Genomic DNA, 20,944 nt, shown 5'->3' with positions numbered 1-20,944 from the left:
ACTCAAGCCAAACCTCAAACTCAAACCAAAACCAGAGCAGATGGAAAAAATTCTGAAAACGGATTGGGAACCACTGGGAACAACAGAACAACGATGAATGAGAAACGGAAACAAATTTTCAGTTCAGTTCTGGTTCAGATTCAGATTTCAGAATAACCAGAATCAGAATTCAGAATGACTGAGACGAAACGACGAAAGTAGAGAACTCATTAAAACAAAAAAAAAAACAGAAGCTGTGCAGACGGCTGAATTTTTATTTCAGGATTAGTGTTGCCTACAGTATTATTTTGAGGCTTCTGATTGGCTGAGGGAACATCATTACCGCGACGATACAGTTGATGCCAACGGCCTCGGTGGTGTTGTAGAGGATAGAGTGCTGGCCTGATAATCCGAAGGACCCGGGTTCGAATCTCACCCGTAGCACTATTTTTTGTATCGGATTTTTTCATTATCAACAAGTTTGGTTGGTTTGGTAAGGTTATGACGGTTTAATTTTATAATTAAAACATTATGAAATTGAATTTGACCCATTTATAGTTTTATTTTATGAACAGAAATATTTTTTTCGGTTTAACCTTCATTTGATTTTTCATTGTTAGCAAGTCTGGTTAGGTTATGATAGTTTAATTTTATAATAAAAAAAATTATAAAATAGGATTTGAGGCATTTATTTGCCTCAAATACGGAAAAATAGTTCCGTATATTTTATGAACGGAACTATTTTTTCGACTAATAAACCTTCATTAGATTTTTTCATTGTCAGCACGTGTGGTTGGTTTGGTTAGGTTATGACGGTTTAATTTCATAATAAAAAAATATAAAATTGAATTTGAGGCATTTATAATTTTATTCTATGAACAAAAATAATTTTTCAATTACTAAACCTTCGTAGTCAATCAGAAGCCTCTAAATGACACTGTTGGCAAAATTAATCCTGAAAAACAAATTGTGCGAGCAGACGAGACGAGACTGACTTCGTGAGCCGTGACTTGACTTGACTAGTGTGTACTGTGTAGCCTAGTCGTAGTGAGTGAGTGACTGAGCACTGAGCAGTGAGCAGTGAGCTGAGGCTGAGTGGCTTGGCTGGCTAGTGGATAGCTAGGCTCAGGCTGATAGCAGCTCAGCAGTGATAGCCGGCAAACTTTTGAAAAAGAGTTAAAAGAAATTGAGTTTTACAGTGCTAAATTGTTTAAATAATTTTGTTTATAATTATAAGAACAACCCTTTGTTCACTAATCCTAGTTTCATCATTAGTATCGACGTTTACTAAGTTTAATCATGACAAATGGAATGGACCCTACTTACCTTGTTGACCAGCCAAATAAGGTTGCTGAAATTTACAGAAATTATCGTCCCACAATTATGCCTTTAGAGATTGAAAAACACCTAGATTTCATTGATATTTCAGAAGGTAAGGCATAAACTGTCTAGGCTAGCATCAGGATTATGAGTCTTTTTTTCCTAGTTGTGGAATTATTTGGGTTGCCATTAGGCCTAGGCCTACATTGCACCTGAACACTAACTTATAACTTAGTCCCTACGCCTTTGAATATCTTAAACAGAACTAACATGTGTAATGGTGTACAACCGGGCTATCCTAATGTCTATTGAATATAGGCTAATCTCTTCAGTAAACCTTCATTTGATTTTTTCATTAGGCCCATCAGCAAGTTTGGTTAGGCCTAAATAGGTTAGGTTTTAAAATTTTCTTTTTATAATTGGCATAAGTTAGTTAAAAACATTGATTTGTAATCGATATAGGATCAATTTTAGGGTAGGGCCTAATCCATTTCAGAAACTTATCGTACCTGTGCGATGCCATCAAGTTTTTTATAGGTTGGGCCACAGAAAACACTACTATAACCCAGAATGCCAACCGCATGGTAAAAAGCATTAAATGTTTTGAGAGAGCTTTGCCGTAGGAAGCGCCACCAGCGTTGCTATGCTGAGTGCATGGCAACGCTGGTGGCGCTGCCAACGATTGACAGGCAAAGCTCTCTCAAAACACTTAATGCTTTTTACCACGCGGTTGGCATTCTGGGTTATAGTAATATGTTTTCTGTGGTTGGGCCTAGCTTAATGTAATTCGAATCACAGATGATACGCTTCTGGTATCCGGGCGTAGATTCGGCGTCCAGCAGTGATGTCTCCGGGTTGTGGGGGCCCGGAGCGCCATTACCACAACGATACGATGTACAGCGATCGGTGTTCGTTGCGTAGTGGATAGAGTGCTCGGCTGATAAGCAAGAGGTCCCTGGTCCGAATCCCATTGGTAACTTTAACTTTTTGTTACAGATTTTGCTTTTAAGTTAAATGCCATTTCTTCTTAACTGTAGGCCTACATCATTTGTTCGAATTTTTTACATTTATAATTTTATTTTATGGATAGAGTTTAACCTTCATTAGATTTTTATCATCAGCAAGTTTGGTTGAGGTTAGGTTATGACAGTAACTGCCAGACGCCTGATCCACGTCTCGTTACCGGACGCGTATCCTCTGCGTATTTGAATACATGTTTAAAATTCCTACAATTTAGATTGCTTTTTTGCCTTTACTCTTCGCCGCAAGTCTTGAAGACCAAGGCATTCTAGGTTTCATCAGGGCCGCATTTAGCCAAACGGCGCCCCTAGGCACACAAAACAGTTGCGCCTCCCTGCCGTAATATTGGTCGCGAAACGTAAATAATGTCACGATCATTATCATTGAGTTGTATATACAAGGATAATCCGTTGATATTTTAAATAAATCAACTCCTGTAAAATGTATAATATTGTATTAAACTTCACAGTAATTGGCATATGACCTGTCCCTATACTACACCTCTAATGAGACTAACTGAACAATTATAAATACTTTCCATCAGAAAATCTCAATCTTGTAAAATGTAGATGTGGAACATTTACAATACCATATTGTACTATATTGTGTTATTGTGTTATACACAATAACACGAAATACGTTTATGATGGACAACATTCATGTCCCGAAACATCATTTAAATTGTCGTTATCTAAATATTCACCTATTTCATCGTCTCGAAGCTAAATACCGGCTTGATTCAACAATGTTTACTAACAAAGCATAAACAGAATGACTCAACAGGTAAGTTAACAGGAGAGAATTACACAGCTGAATTTCGGCAGTCGCTGCAGGGATGTCGTCGAGACTAGCGCAAAACGAAATATCACACGCAAAAGAGCAGGTTATTCCCACTGAGCTATAATAATAACTGGAGTCACCACTCTGTGTTTTTTTCAGGTTTCGTGTTGTTAGGTTAGCCGTTTGATCGGTTGGTGGGACTTGTCAAATTAGAGGCATCCTGTTGTTTTGTTGATAGTAAACAAAAATATGTCAACATTATGATTGCAATATAAGTTTATTTATTTACTTTACGGGCAACCCATTTTAACAAGATCATAAATACAACAGCGATGGTTCAATATAAGTTAAGTAGGTGGGCGTGTAGGGCATTGACAAAAATAATTACACTAGGTGTAGGCTAGTAAAAATAATTACCAGGAAACTTGACTATTTTCACCATTAATCATAGCTTGAAAATAATTTAGTATTTAGCATAAAAAACAATTCATAATGTTACAAAATAACTTTAAATACACAGGTTTTAACGTTCAATAACTTAAATAAGTTGAAGTCCATCAAATAAAGGATAACCACAAATAAATAGCATGGATAGGTTAGAGTGAATTGAATTTGACAGCATCCCCCAACCGATCAGTGGAACGTTTTTCTCTAATGTTCAACCAGAGAGTAGTGACTCCAGTTATAATCTATTTATCTCCATGGTTATTCCCAACACGGCGGTATCAATCAATGCAATCTTTCTTCTTCTTTGATTTGCTTACTAAGCACGGCAAATTCAAACTACACTCGGACGCGCCCGTGTGTCAGTGGGCTCTGGGCTGGTAGCAGGGCTACCGGTCTGACGCGTGGGGGCGTACGTGGGATTCATTTAAGAGGTTAAAGTTTTGCGCCCCCTAAAATTTGGCGCCCTAGGCCTGGGCCTAGTGGGCCTAATGGGAAATGCGGTACTGGGTTTCATTAATGTGTTTTAGTAAGTAACTAAAAGCACCCACTTAAGTTATTTTAATGAAGAGAAGTACCTACTTAATCAACGTAGGTACTTATGTGAAAGAAAACAGGTGATGCGGTGGAAGGTTTCTTGTTGACAATGATGATGATTGAAGTAGCCTATGACTAAAAAACCCCATCTAAATAGTATCCAGGCTACTTACCTAACTTAAAGGGAGACTGAACCTTTTATGTCTTAAAAAATTAAATATTTGTTTTTTGTCTAAAATTAATCTCCGTTTCTTCCTGATTAAGAAAATATATAGGTAGGCCTAAGTTAATACCGTACTTAGAATATTAGAAAGCTCCTTATGATAACAATAAATAAACAAAGCTAACTCTACCGAGGTTTCGGCCACACTATTCTTATGGCTTTGAGTGTGTGCTGCAAAGCTTTAAGTGTGTTTTTCCATAGTTCAAAATCTGTAATACATAGAGACTTAAAATTTTGCATGCATTAGTCTGGGTAGGCCTACTTGGTGAGTACATTAAACCAATTAGGTAATCATATATTGATTAGTAATAAATTTTCATTTAAAAAATATTTTTTTTTTTTTTTGAATATCGCATAAAAATTTGTATTTTTCAAATGATTGAAAATAATTTGTATATTGATATATTTCTTTAAAAAGTGGTTTAACATAAAGATATGGATGTGATAATTAAGTGAGCAAAAAATCAGTATGATAGGTTTAGTAGTTTCGTGCTATATGTACTTGAACTTGTAGAGAATATCCATTTAAAAGCATTGAACTAGAAAAGGTAGGTACAGTCTCTCTTAAAACTGATAGTGAAAAAAATCAAATGAGGGTTAAATTCTGTTAAAATTATAAATGCCTCAAATTCTAAAAAAAGATGTACAGTCAAGAAGAAATGGCATTCTATCTTTAACAAAAATGTTAAGGTCGCCGATGAAATTCAATCTAGGCTAGATACCTCTTGTACATCAGCCGAGTACTCTATCCACTTTTTTTTTTTTCTTTTTTTTTTCAATATTTGTCATGAGAGCCGAAGCCCCCTGACTACATACCCGGTACGAGACGTAGGAATTGGCTAACTCAGGAACTCGCTAACTCGGTCGTGTGGCGGAACTGGCTAACTCTGGAACTGGCTAACCGTCTCAGTCAGGAATTGGCTAACTCCGGAACCCGCTAACTCGATTTTGTCTCGCGGCGGAATTCGCTAACTCTGGAAGTCGCTAACCCGGCCGCGCCCACTGCTCGGAGCGTTGCCAACCTTGTACGACAAAATAATCGTACACTGCCGTATTTCAAAATGTCAGTGTCTATAAAGATACAGTAAATGTTATTGTTTTTTGTTATCAATTCCACTTTTAACAGATAACTAGCCCAAAGTAATTAAAAGACAATTAAAAAACAATGAAAAAGTGTTTTTTATTAAACTGTACAATGGCCAGTTAAATGTTTATGATTTCGATCTTAAATATAAATGCCATCAGTATAAAAGAAAATAATAGAATATGAAAAATATTCAAAATTTAGTTTAATTGGTAATAAATAATTAAACCTCTACGAAATTAAGCTAAAATACACGCAAGTTCTTAAACACGGAAAACAGATTTAATTGTAATGTCCTAATAAACCAAAACCATTAATTAATACAGTCATCAACCATCGTAACTTTCATAACTAATTCATAGATTTTAAATTAAATGTTCGTCGTTGAACCGTCCAACTTACGTGTACAAATATGATGACATAGACTAAGTTTTTATCTAGGCCTAATAGTTTGAACCAAAGCATTGTAGGCCTACTAGTAAATAGTTGCCTAATTCTAAAATGTGTTGAATTTATTAGCAATAATGTTACATGTTTTAAAACAGTTTTTAGATTGTACACCTAAGCACCACTAGTAAAAAATAGGAGAAGATATAATATTCATATAATAAAACGTGACAGGGTTATTTTAATTCACGATTTTTAATAAACTAATTGACGGATTTTCCTGATTTGAGTGTTGGGTTTCCTTTATATTGCTTTCACAATCGATATAAACTATACCAAGCCATTGCTCGGTTCACCGTTCCCCAGTACTGAGCTACACAATAGACAGTAGTTTTTTTTTTTTTTTATAAGAAAGAACCAGCCTGGAAAAAAACTCCAGACTTTTAAAAAGTACGCCTACTGAAAGACGTAAAATTAATATTAATTAAACAAAAATAAGAGGATGACCCGGGTTCTACACTAATAGCCTACAATAAAAGAAATTTACAAGTTGTATTTATACATAGACTAACTTTTAATGCAATCCATGAATACATTAGGCCTACCACTTTATAATGTATTGATCAATATTTATTTAAATTCAATAGCTCTATTTAAAAATACATAACCACTACAATGTAATTCTGTAATGACGTTTAACGTGCAAATTTTATTATGATTTATGATTTAAGGTTACTACAAGCCCAGTATATAAAATACGAACTCAATAATTTTATTTGCAGAAGTTCACAAAATGGTATTTATTCGAATAAAAGAAACAAATGGCGGACTACGAAAATAGATATTTCATAACATGTAATAGATCCAAATTAAATGTGCATTTTTATCTTTTTCATACCAATAAGCTACTATTTAAGTAAGAAACCCACATATAAAACATACTCCCTTATATTAGTAGGTACATTTCTCATTCTTATGGATGATCTGAAGACAGTTGTATTGTTAGTTCTGTCCGGTGCACTGCCTTTAGAGGTTGTGTTTTGTTTACAATTGTTTCTTGTTTTCAGTAATTTAAAACCTCGTTTAACCAAATAAAACGTTCTAATCACAACTAATAACACGTCCCCTAGTTATATGACCAAACAGTAAAGAACAAATCATGAAGGTAACTATAAAATAATAGAAACACAATTTTGTCGACACTAGCGATCAGTGTCACCGGACATGAACTAGACACGAAAAACGAGCTTCAAAGTTTGGGGGAATGGGATGTAAAGTTTACTTGTGTTGGTTAGTCTATGGTAAGACTATAATGCATTTTCCACCCTAATAATCATAAGAACTTCTCTGTGGTTAAACATACTTCTAAATATATTTATTTTATCGACTACGTTGCTCTTACTCCTAATTACTCGTAGGATACGACATTATGGTGCCGATACGATATAGGTACTACACTTTCGGCAACACTGGCCAAAAATATTCGTGCTTGGCTCCCATTGGACGGCCCGCGAGGCTTCTGATTGGGAGTTAGCGAGTTCCGCCGAGGGACCGAGTTAGCGACTTCCGTACGAGGACGGAATTCGCTAACCCGGCTCTAGAGCGGGTTAGCGGGTTCCGGAGTTAGCCAATTCCGAAACCGAACAAGTTAGCGAGTTCCTCTCATCGACCAAATTTGAAGATAGGGCTTTTAACATGGGGTTAGCGAGTTCCAGAGTTAGCCAATTCCGCGGACCCCCCGGTACCTATCGTGAGACTTACCCGCGCCCCATGATGTAGGCCGAAGCTTACGCATCAACCTTTTGCACATCATGGGCGGATGACTTAAGGTCATCAGGCTCACCGGCTGCCGAAGCAGACCCTTCGGAAAGAGGGTTGCCCCTCAATCCTAACCAGGGTTTCCGGCTACTTGTTTAAGCGTCACTCCACCTGGGTTCCACTAGGTCGGGACCTAGAGGACCATAGTAGAGCGCCCCGACGCATTTAGTGCAAGCAACACTCGGGACCTATCTAATCCCTGACAGGCAAACCCGCCATCAATAGCCAGAAGGAAGGGGACCGCCAGCAAGCTGACGGGGGAACCTCCCATTTACACCACTACCCGATCGAGGCCTTACCCAGTTGCTGGGAAACCAGAGATAACCAGAGCGATAGATCCCCGGATACCTCTGGTGGGCTCGGACCCAGCACCCGATCTACTTCATTTGCCCGTCAGACCCAACATCACTGCCAGGCCATCAGGGTTTCCCAAAAGGAGGCAGGTATAGAAGTGGGACCCACCCGGATGAACCTATCCACCAGAGGTGGCGACACCCTTGACTCAATTGAGGTTCCGGGAAGAACCCCCCACACTCAAGATAACCATACCGTTTGCATAAGTGCCTACAAACCGTTACCCTCACACTGCGGAAAGTTACGTTGCCCTTGATTGTCCCCGTGAGCTACGGGTACTTGCCCGTTTTCACCTCCAGGAAAGGTTACTTCCAAAGTCGAGGATTTGCCACACTGAATGCTGGTCGCACACAACAAGCAGGCCGAAACCCAAAGAACCACAGACACAGGTAGGTTAGAGATTATGATGCACTTCCATCTCTCCTAGAGCTAAACACCCCTCCATCCTGGATAAAGGAATGTCACTGGGACCCAATGCCCAGTCGTCCATGTCTGTGGCCTACTTGAAAATGCCGATACCAACACCGAGCAGTTACCTCCCCTTTGGGGGCTAGGTTTTTCACCTCCCAGGACGAGGCTACTTCCAAAGTCGAGGATATGCCTCACAAAATGTCAGTCAAACACAACAGGTAGGACGAGCCCGAAGAACTCAAGTCACAACCACAAGCTACAGGCAGGTGAAAGATCTATGAACTTAATCAACACTAGCAGAGCTGAACACCCCACCACCCTGAATGGAGGAAATGTCACTGGGAACTCTCACTTTGGGTACAACCCAAAGAGGCTGGCTTGCCCAGTCGTCCATAGCTTGTGGCCTACCTGAAGTGCCGGTTCCAACACCGGGCAATTACCTCCCCTCTGGGAGAGCTAGGGTCCGCGTGGTCGCCAGGCCACGTTGACGTACGATGATTAATCATTGATAAAGAAAACCCCTCAATATATTTCATATAAGTTTGCCAAAAGACTGTTTAATAATTAATATATAAACAGTCATATGTTTTTCAATTGTTTTGTAAACAGAAAATAGTTTAATATGTTTTTTTGTTGAATACAATAAAGAAGATACCTAGTTTTTGTTAAAATTTATTTTGTTATTTCTAATGTTTGGTATTAATCGTCCGTGATATCAAAGGAATTGAATCACGTACAGTATAGTGACGATATCAATTGGCGACCGTGACAGGACTTTAAGAAGAAATGACAAAATTAGGAGAACCACCAGCAGACCCGGTGAGTATGTTACTAGTAAAGATTTCGGCACAGTTAGATACTCGATCAAAACAATTGGATACTCATTTGGCAGGCATCAAAAATGTAATTTCATCCTCCATTAAAAAGATTTCGGAAAACCAAAACCAATCAAAATTAGAAACTAAACTTATTACTAACACCTATGAAACAGACAAATCGGACATCAAAATTAAATACAATGAAATCAAATTCAACAACCGGGAAAATATCTTGGAGTTAACCGAGGACTCATCGGCCATCCCGAGAGATACAGATAAGATCCTGAATAGTACAGAGATGGTCCAGGACTCATCAGCTGTCTTGGGAGATAGAGAAGAGATCTTTCGACAAACAGTGATCGTCAAGGAATCATCAGCCATCTCGGGAGATAGACAAGAGATCCTGCGGCCAACAGACAGGGTCGAGGACTCAATGGTCATCACAGGAGGTGCAGAAGAGATCTTGCGACGGACAGTGATAGTCGAGGACTCATCAGCCATCTCGGGAGATAAACAAGAGATCCTGCGGCCAACAGACAGGGTCGAGGACTCAACGGTCATCACAGGAGGTGCAGAAGAGATCTTGCGACGTACAGTGATAGTCGAGGACTCATCAGCCATCTCGGGAGATAAACAAGAGATCCTGCGGCCAACAGACAGGGTCGAGGACTCAACGGTCATCACAGGAGGTGCAGAAGAGATCTTGCGACGGACAGTGATAGTCGAGGACTCATCAGCCATCTCGGGAGATAGACAAGAGATCCTGCGGCCAACAGACAGGGTCGAGGACTCAATGGTCATCACAGGAGGTGCAGAAGAGATCTTGCGACGGACAGTGATAGTCGAGGACTCATCAGCCATCTCGGGAGATAGACAAGAGATCCTGCGGCCAACAGACAGGGTCGAGGACTCAATGGTCATCACAGGAGGTGCAGAAGAGATCTTGCGACGGACAGTAATAGTCGAGGACTCATCAGCCATCTCGGGAGATAGACAAGAGATCCTGCGGCCAACAGACAGGGTCGAGGACTCAATGGTCATCACAGGGGGTGCAGAAGAGATCTTGCGACGTACAGTGATAGTCGAGGACTCATCAGCCATCTCGGGAGATAAACAAGAGATCCTGCGGCCAACAGACAGGGTCGAGGACTCAACGGTCATCACAGGAGGTGCAGAAGAGATCTTGCGACGTACAGTGATAGTCGAGGACTCATCAGCCATCTCGGGAGATAAACAAGAGATCCTGCGGCCAACAGACAGGGTCGAGGACTCAACGGTCATCACAGGAGGTGCAGAAGAGATCTTGCGACGTACAGTGATAGTCGAGGACTCATCAGCCATCTCGGGAGATAAACAAGAGATCCTGCGGCCAACAGACAGGGTCGAGGACTCAACGGTCATCACAGGAGGTGCAGAAGAGATCTTGCGACGGACAGTGATAGTCGAGGACTCATCAGCCATCTCGGGAGATAAACAAGAGATCCTGCGGCCAACAGACAGGGTCGAGGACTCAACGGTCATCACAGGAGGTGCAAAAGAGATCTTGCGACGGACAGTGATAGTCGAGGACTCATCAGCCATCTCGGGAGATAAACAAGAGATCCTGCGGCCAACAGACAGGGTCGAGGACTCAACGGTCATCACAGGAGGTGCAGAAGAGATCTTGCGACGGACAGTGATGGTCGAGGACTCATCAGCCATCTCAGGAGACGAGGATGGGATCCTGCATCGGACCGATTCTCCTGTGGTCACGTCAACCGCAACGGACACCGAGATACTACCTGCGTTCAATGTTACGTCGTGTGAATACTTTGAGGTGGAACACAAGCTAGGGAAGGGAGTGTACCTCTTGAGGTCTGATCCACCAATTAAGGTTAATGTTAAAGTTTTAATGTCGGAGTTAAAAATACTCATGAATCGACAAGCCGAAGAGAGTTCGAAGAGCAAGAAGCAGAAGACCATAACGATGCTTCACCTGGGTATAACTTAAGGTCTAGAAAGAGGAAGATTTGAAATATATATTGAGGGTTTTGGGGGGGATGATTGACGTACGATGATTAATCATTGATAAAGAAAACCCCTCAATATATTTCATATAAGTTTGCCAAAAGACTGTTTAATAATTAATATATAAACAAGTCATATGTTTTTCAATTGTTTTGTAAACAGAAAATAGTTTAGTATGTTTTTTTGTTGAATACAATAAAGAAGATACCTAGTTTTTGTTAAAATTTATTTTGTTATTTCTAATGTTTGGTATTAATCGTCCGTGATATCAAAGGAATTGAATCACGTACAGTATAGTGACGATATCAACGTACCCACGCAAGCGTGGGCCCCCTGCGGGAAACTCTATCCACTACATCACAAACACCGATGACTGGTACTGTATATCGTATCGTTGTAGTAATGGTGTTCCGGGCTCCCACAACCCAGTGAAGTCACTGCCGGACGCCTAATCCACGTTCGGTTACCGGACGAGTATCCTCTGTGAATTGAATAACTAACTGAATAACAAACTTCAGTTTTAGGAAATTATGCATATTAAAGTGACCTTGGGAACCTATAGCAATTTATATATCATTAAAAACTAGATTTTCACCTGAAAACAATGGTGCAAAGTTTTTTTTTCTGCTGTGACTAAAACTGAATAAACTACGATCGTTTGAATTTTATTACAATTGTAAAGCCTCTTGTCTGATTGTCTCTGAAGTCATTACCTAAATTGAGTACTAACTCAATCATGAACAATTGAAAGGATCGTCTTGGGAAGAAGAAGAAACCTAAGACAACAAACATTAAGTTTATACAAAGAGGACAAAGCGGTAGAGGCATTTGTAAATGCAATAGAGCTTAACCCTCCGAGTGTCCATAGTTTAGGCCTTAATGTCCGCCTATTTTTGGTGCATTTGCAAGGTTTTATTAAAACGGATCTGAGAAGCTTAAAACAATGTTAATTCTACTGTTCTATATACCATTTTGTTTGGAAAATCATGGGCTTCAATATTATACATAAAACATAAGGAACATTTGTTTCAAAAAAATTTTTTAGGTAAAAAAAATATTTTGGAAAATTTTCAAAAAAAAATTAGTTTGCACTCAATGAAATTGTATAAATTATAGACCTATAAATATTTGAAAATAGTCACTTTGTTCTAAATTTTATGAGGATTACAAATATATAATAATATAAGGAAGTAGATTTGCAAATAAATAAGTTATGGGCAAAAAACAGATTTCAGTACATAGCGTTTAGCTAAGAATGCATAGCCTAACCATAGCTAGGAATCTGGCTGATAATTTACATCAATATCACTACCTACTTCTTCAGGATCATCAACCAGCCCTTCAAAATCACTTAAATCTTCTTATAATGCACCACGTATATCACTACTTTTGATTTTTAACACTAAAACAATGATAAACGTAATAAAACACATCAGTCATCGGTCCGAGGTTAACCTAGCTGTTTACAAATACGCACGTCAGCTGTCTGCTACAATATTTTCGGAACTAAAATGAATAGCGCTTAGAGACAGACCTCCGGAGACAGCTCCGAATCTAACAAAAAGAACGATACCTAACTCGATCTAGTTCAATCCGATTTAGTCAGTCATAGAGCCTTCGCCGTAAACGATGTTCGTGTGTCGAAAAATCGACAAGTGACACTACACAAAGTGTGTCGTGAGTCAATTTTTCGACAAGTGACGCTCGGAGGGTTAAAACTTGGTATATCAATAATAGCCATGTCATCAGGGATTTAGGGCTTCAGAGGCCCCGGGCAAATCTGCCAATATGGGGCCCCCAGCATGAATATACGATTATGTACACAATATAATGTGTCTTACATGAACACTGATTTTAACTATTAGCCTATAAGCAATGTGATAGTGAAATAATATTTAAACATGTTAGAATATCAGTATGTTGCATTTTGTATAAAGTAATTTTATATAATATTTTAACTGTTAAAATATTTTCAATGTACGATTTTATGGTTTGTCGTAACTTTATTTATTAAAATTCAATATACCACATAAGCAGATACCTTGAATTCCTTTGCAATACTAGGCCTACATTAAACCATTGACTATTGGATACTGAAGTCTAATTCTTTTAATAGTCAAAGATTTAAGTGTAATATCCTTTTCAACAAATAACTAAAAAATTCAGTCAAAATAAGAAATAAAATAGCACAAAGTAGGCCTGTAAGGATTATATAAAATTTATTTTAAACACTGTAATAGGTACCATAGATTTTAATTTTTTTTTAAACTTGAATGAAAACACATTCAAAATTAATTAATTAAGGTAAATAAGTGAGAATTCTAAACTTCATTCTATAACACTTTTGTGGTAACAACTGTGGTGCTCTCCCTGATCGCAGCAACATCCGCGATGATTTCTCATGATTTTGGATATCTGTGCTGGTGCTCTTATATAAAAATCGCCCCAAAATATGTGGGGATTTCCTACAATCGTGTCAACATCCGTTATGATTCCCCACGATCATAGCAGTTCCGTAATCATTACTAGATCATGGCCAAATCCGTGAAAATTTCTCTTGATCATGGCAACACATGTGATGATAATCTCCTCTGATAGCAGGAACATTCGTTTATCTTCCATGCGACCATGTGAGAACCTCTTTATTTTACTCAACCACGGCAATCAGGACAACTTCTCGGGTTTTGCCGCGATCGTCTCTGTTTTTCGTGATAAGAAAGACCGAATACTTTTTAGTTGGTATGTTTAAATATTGTGACTATTTATTGGGATCTCGACGTAGTTTGTGATGATTCCTCGTGATCACGGCAACATCCACCATTATCTCAATACTCGTGACACTGTGTTGCGATTCCGATCATTATCTGGGATCATATTTGAATCGCGGCCAAATTCGTGATGATTTTCCGCTATCGCGGCTACGGCTGTCATGATTTCTTGCAATCGCGGCAATTTCCGGTATTCGTATTAGTTTCCCACGATCATAATTTTCAAGTACGCAAAACGAGAGAGGCCATTCGGTAAGCGCCTAATTAATTTTTGAACTTGTTAAGAAGGGGCCCCGGGCGCTCGCCCCGTCCGCCCCTAGGTAAGTTCACACATGTCTACTCTTTTAAGTTCTTGTCCCTTTTTTATCCCTGAAAGAGGACGGTCTTCAAGGAGTCAGACAAAATTCTTAAATAGCAGCATCTAGGTCAAGGTCTTAGATGGTAGAATACATTACCGCAAACTGGAACTCAAACGGACAACTTCGAGTACAAAATGACAGCTGTTCAAAGATTCATTGAATTTGCAATGCTATATGCTACCTCCTCAGGGAGGGGGGGGGGGGTAGAAGTCAGAATAAAATAACAAACGTAAGGATAGGTAGGTACACATCAAATTAAAGGTCTTTATTAGCAGAATACAATAACCAATGAGCTCTAAAGAACAAAAGTTAGGCTTTTTATTTTTATTTTAGAGCCTAAAATTATATTTTCTAAGTTATTATCTTATATTTTTACTGGTAGTTGATGAGACAAAACAGATGCTATAGTTTACTATAGTCACCCTATCAGTTTTCCTTGCTTATAAGATGGTGTAGGTAGGCTATTTGACAGCAATTACTAATTTACATAGATCTTTTGGAGGCTCAAATTACCTTCTTAAAATTTGAATTGAAAACTGGTGACAACTTTAAGGATGGAATGTCTAATTACCGGTATATCAGCGTCTTCCGTCTTTAATGTTGTAGAAGTACAACGCTGTAGAGACAAATTATTGACTAGGCATATCAAAAGAGTTCTTAATGTATACTAAAGAAAACAAACAGATTCTTACCTAAGCTAATTTTTTCTTAGTTAGGCCTACCTAACAAGTGTGTTTTTCCTGTGTTCAAGCTGTTTCTGAATTTTCAAAATTTAATTTTCTAGACGGATACTTTCTCCTTGGCTCATCGAACCTGACTGGAAGATACTGGAGAGGCTCTGTATGGTACTATAGTAAACCACCTTTGCCCCCCCAAAAAGAAGAATGTGAGACAGGAATGGAATGTGATAATACTGTTTCCGATGGTCAATTTCTTAATAATAAAACAGTAAGTACTTAACTTTTAAATCAAAGTATATATTTTATACTGCAGATTTTTAATTTAAAAATTGTTATTACAATAGGCCACTCAGATGTCACAAACCCTGTTGAAGTTATTTAAAAAAAAGAGAGAACTTTTGTCTGATGAGTGCTGAGGGAACATTTTGGTAGGCCTACACATTTCTTAATGACTAATAAAATAAACTTAGGCTTAAGTTTATTCAACAAAAATTTTACAAAATGAGTTTCAAAGTAGGTACCTATAGATCAGTCGGACTCTGATCAATATTAATAGTCAAGATTGAAAATAATGTAAAGGGAGAGTTAGGTTTCTCATGTTAACATTAGAAACTGTTTCTTGAACAATTTTTAGAGAACTGCAATTCAGTAAGTTTTATTTTTAAATAATCCAAAAATCTACGCCATATAGATAATTTGGTGTAGACGTACCGGTATTTATAATTTAACTTACCATTACATTATTTATTGTCATAGATAATAGTTGGTGATGATGGAGGGGCTGTGATAGTTTATGAAATTACAAAACGAGAAGATGGAACATTAGTTTTTACCCAGAAAAGTGCAAGATATGAACATGACAGTTCTGTATCGAGTATTTCTGTTTCCACGGACAAGACTGGGATTGTGTCTGCAGGATTTGATATGTGGTGAGAGTGATCTACTGCAGCTAATAATTCTACTTGCTATGTCGGAAGTTGCCTCTTTTCAAGAATTTCTACTGATTGGAAAGTCTAGAGAAGTGGTAACTTAGGTTAATCATTTCTTGCTACAGTAGACTCCCTCTTATCCGGACTGCTCGGGACTGAGGCCAGTCTGGATAACGGTTTTTCCGGTTAAACCGACGTCCCCAAAAGCTTGTTATGTAACCCAAATATTTGACTTAAATTTAGGAGAGCATTGTATTTAGACACGTGATCACTGGTCTCGAATCTTTCCTACGAGAACAGTTGTTTCAGTAACGCCCACTTCCTGCAGATCTAGTCCGGTTAAACCGATGTGCTGATAAAAATTGTCCGATTAAAGAGATGTAATTTCCGCCGAGTATAGTCCGGTTAAAAGGTGTCCGGATAAGAGGGAGTCTACTGTATGTCAGGAGCAGTAATAAACACAATTAATCCTTTTCCATTACGGTTACTCCATGAACTATGGATCTACAAACTCTCCATCTTTTTTAATCCCACTGCTATCTCCTATCTCACCATCATCTCCACGACCCCTCTTTACCTAGTCAATCTGATGTTTTTATATACTGGTAGGTAATACTTTTAGTTTCCTTTATCACCTGTAACTTCATGTTCCAAGACATTTTAAATTCTTGCATGTACACTTGAGTCCAGCTAATCCATTGGGACTGAACACTTTCAGATCAGTGGAAATAATGTGATATACTGTACAAGAACTTTGATTAACCGGAGCAATAGGGGGTATTCAAAAAAGGTTGGGAGACATCATTTACAAAGTGATTTCTTGGGTCAAAATAAGAAAAAAAGATTATGTAAACATCTTGTAAGTCAACCTTTTGATAACAAGTCTTATTTTATAATCCCTATGAGTCTTGTTATCAAGGCTCTACTGTATATTACACCTAATCACATGTTATTGCAAACTTCTATAAGAAGTAAACCTTGATAACAAGTCTTATTTGATGATTTCCATGACACTTGTTAATCAAGGTTTTACTGTGGTTCTAAGAGTGCTTTTCCACAGTGGTCAAACAGCAAACGGTTGGCAATCTCTTCCGATTGCCCGCATTTCCTACATTCTACATCCCTAATTTGTGTTCTCAAGCGATGTCAATGTTTCATCTGGTAACCATGACCTGATCTCTTAAATATCTAATACAACGGATTTACTTATTTCCCAAATACCTATTCTAATCATATTTCTTTCAGCATCAAGGTTTGGGATGGAGATGAACTGAGCCCTGCACAGACTTTCCGCAACGCTCACTCTCACCAGGTGACCAAAGTGGCTCACTCCCCCGAACCTGGCTCTAGAGTGTTTGCTTCCACTGGTCTGGACGGACTTGCCCTTGTGTGGGACACTAGACAACCCAAGCCCGCCTCAGGTATTTTATTTTTTTTACGCCAGTGACATTTTGTAAGGTTGATTCATTAACGGTTCTATGGTAAAGCGGTTCTTAAAAATTTCTACTCATCCCTCTAGCACTACCGGACACTACACCTTATATTGGACACAGATATTGTTGTACTATGTAGTTTTCCAAATGTCCTTCTGAAATTTACATTAGCCCTTTCTACTCTCATTTTAGGGCTCCGCCCCCATGCCCTAGGTTTATTTTACTATGCAGATCATTAAGCCTACTAGTATTTTTAACTTCCAACTATACTAATAATGAAAAATAAAAAGTGATGGAATATTTACATTATTCCAATCATGTTTCTTGAGAAGGTCGTAGTAGAGCTTAGTAAAATACTGGTTTGGAAATGCAACTCGTAAAACGTTCACTCAACCCAAAAACTTCCACCTAAGACGTCCGCCTTTATTTTAGTTGGACGCTATAGAAATTAAGTAGGTAGTTAAAGTTGTGCTAGTTGCTTGTAATTACAACACTTTATATCGAATATGATCATTATAATCATTATTGCGATTAGCTACAGGTTTATTTGTACATCAATTATATTTCCACAACATTTATAGCATAAGATTAAATTTCTAAGGTAGGTCTGGCTGTATTCAATGTTTTAAATAAGTAGTTTTTTTTTTACTTTTAGTCGTCATCGACCACCCAGGAGAAGGAATGACAGCTGTTACATGGAAGAGTGGGGATTTCAATACACTTGCCGTGGGTTCGTCGTTTGGGAACGTCTCTCTTATGGATCTACGTACTAATTCGTCAATACAACAGTCAGCGCCTTACAAACGAACGATTTTCAAATTACTCTTTATCAATCCAAGGTAAATTTTAAAGATTTTGTATGTATAATTTTTTGATGGGAGTTCTATTATTATAGTTATTTCAATAAATATGGATCATAAAATATGTGAGCTTCACAGATCAGCGTTAAATAAAACGTATGTATTGTTAGATAAATTAACTAGCCACAAGGCAATAGGTTGTAATAAAGGCATAGGTTGTAATTTAGACAATCAGGTTAAAATTTTATAATGTCAATCTAGTTGTAGGCCTAGTGATGGATGGAAATATTTAAACTTTTGAAATATTTCCATTATAAGGCATATTATTTAAATAACTTTAGATATAACAAGTAGGTCCTTAAGTTTGCTGCTACAGGAAAAGAAAAAAAAAGAAATGCCAAACCTTCTGTTGGCCGCATTGATTTTCTAACAACAAAGGGGACGCTCACGGATGTTACCTCTCGGGAGTACAAAAACTATACAATATGGGAAAAAACATTATCAATAAAACTGTTCCTTACCTATCCCTTGACACTTTTTTGTGCCTATAGATGCCAAATGGATACAAGTTGTCCTTATTATGGTAATCTGTCTCATCCTATGCCTATAGTTGCCAAACAGACAGGTTTCTACACGGTGCCATTTGTCACCTACAGGAAAACTATGATTGTGCAGCAATAAAACGTATACAAGAATTGTACATTATGAGAGAATAGTATCCATATGGATAACATTCCTTTTTTTACTTTAGAGGGAATACAATTTTTTGAGTCAAATATGACTAATTTGAACCTAAATAAAAAGAAAAAAGCAAAAAGGTTTTATGTCTCGTTTTCATAATTTAGGAAAGAAAGGGAGATTAAGTGGATTCATATGCCAGTACATGTACATGTTTTAACAACAATTTGTCTAATTTTTCAGATCTATGGTAGTTTGTGCTGATTCTAACGAACTCAAAGTAATTGATACTTCATCGCCCAACTTAGATATCAGGTAATGGCTATTACAATACAAAATTTTTTTTTAAAGAATTTCTGTGACATTTTGCACTTGTAGTTTACAATCTATATTAACAATTGCATTTAATTAAATGCTGATAAATAAATGATCAAACATTTCATTTTATTTAATTTTTTTTACATTATATATTATGTCAAGATTACTAAGGCCTAGTCTAATTATAACAAACCTGTATTTTAACTGCTATCTACAAAACGTACAGGTCCTGCAATGTAATAATGACAAATTGCTCAAAAAACAAAAAACTTTATTGTATCTAACAACCAAAACTTACATACTAACAACGGTTTTTAGTTAAATATTAAATTTGAAACAATATAACAACAATGCCACCTGATACTTCACCCTCCATTCTCTGTAACAATATTGAGAAGGAGGGATCGGCAATCTTCTGTTCAAGGAAATCATTGAAGTGTTAAAGCCGTGTTTACACGAGGCTAATAGGCAGGCAGGTTACCTGCCTCCAGTGTATTTCAAGTTACCTGAGGCAGGTAACCTGCCTGCAAACAGACTTAGTGTAAAGGCGACTTGACTGAGGTTTAAGTAACCTGGCGGAAGCTGGTACTATCTGGTTTATAATAGTGGTATTTACATAATAATAGAGATGACAGCAAAATGTAAACGTCTTTGAGTTTGGGGCAGTTGGCACTTGATTACTGGAATGTCTGACTGCATACCCTCCTTTAACACAAGGCCGTGACAATCATAACTTTGCACTCCCCTTCTTATTGCCATGGTAAAAAAGTAATTGTAAACATAAAGATTGCATAGACGCTCCATGTGAATTAGTGCTACAGCTATTTCAATAGGCGGGGACTTTAGTCTCGCCGCGGCCTTGTTTTACAGGGAGGAGGCTTTGCTGACTGGGATAACATTGCCATGGAAATCAAATGTAGGTTTCAAAATGTGCCTTAAGGCGGTGAAAATATATGGTAAAAGTCCTATAAGTATCTTATTTCAGTGGTTTTAAAAATAAATAATCTGTTCATAGTAATCTAAGTAATACCATTAATTAATGTAATCTTTATTTACCTATAATTAATGTATATTTTCTCTGCAGCTATATGGACAAGCGGCACTCAGATTTTGTCAGAGGACTTGCTTACGACAACAAAGCTAGTGTTCTCTACTCCTGCGGCTGGGATAAACAAGTTCTGTCTCACTCTCTCCCCTGACAGGAACACATCTTACAACATTTGTGAAACTACTTTTCAGTGAAAATAAAGTGTTAAACAATATTGTTATTCTGTGAAGTGAACACAACTTTTTGCTATATGTGTTATGTTGTCATTATTAAACAGAAATTAAACGTGACATGATTCATTTTGTGTAATAATTTTATTTGTATCATATTTTAACTAGTTTTTAATAATAAGTCAAGAAGTGTTTTTATTGTCTTTATTGGTGAGCAAAGTGGCAATTTTCTAAACAAGATAAGTGTTGACACATTCAAGGCTTAGTTAAAAATAAGACACTTTGATAAATAATAATAATAAAGGAAAAACCCAAAATGACAGCTGTTTGAGTAACTAAGGACTACCCTAAAATATCCTACACCAATTACCAATTCTAAAACACCCTGTGTGTGTATATGACAGAGGATATTAAACGACAAATTAAAAGAGAGGAACTATCGAGGGCTTGCTGATTGAGCCATTTTTGTTAGGAATAGTTTCCAGAATAATCAAGAATTGTACATGGACAATAAAGAAATGGAAGATGGAAAGACCCCAGAAGATTGCTTGTATTGTCAGGTTACACCACAAACCATCC

The 20,944-nt window shown here is 37.7% G+C and overlaps 1 protein-coding gene across 1 annotated transcript; it reads left to right on the top strand.

Moving 5' to 3' along the window:
- Window positions 1-1,103: 1,103 nt before the first annotated feature.
- On the top strand, window positions 1,104-20,495 carry LOC128994450 (methylosome protein 50-like). Its single transcript, XM_054419025.1, has 7 exons — window positions 1,104-1,411; window positions 15,094-15,257; window positions 15,746-15,918; window positions 17,164-17,339; window positions 18,007-18,190; window positions 19,073-19,144; window positions 20,232-20,495. The coding sequence occupies exons 1-7, from the start codon at window positions 1,279-1,281 to the stop codon at window positions 20,344-20,346; spliced, it is 1,017 nt and encodes a 338-aa protein (XP_054275000.1). The 5' UTR covers window positions 1,104-1,278; the 3' UTR covers window positions 20,347-20,495.
- Window positions 20,496-20,944: the final 449 nt, after the last annotated feature.

Source organism: Macrosteles quadrilineatus, unplaced genomic scaffold (genome assembly GCF_028750875.1).
Source record: "Macrosteles quadrilineatus isolate MER2022 unplaced genomic scaffold, UCM_ALF_1.0 Scaffold_5__1_contigs__length_97177068, whole genome shotgun sequence".
In the NCBI taxonomy this organism is placed as follows: Eukaryota; Metazoa; Arthropoda; class Insecta; order Hemiptera; family Cicadellidae; genus Macrosteles; species Macrosteles quadrilineatus.
Note: the sequence above shows the minus strand (reverse complement) of the source record. Positions and strands in the feature narration are given on the sequence as shown.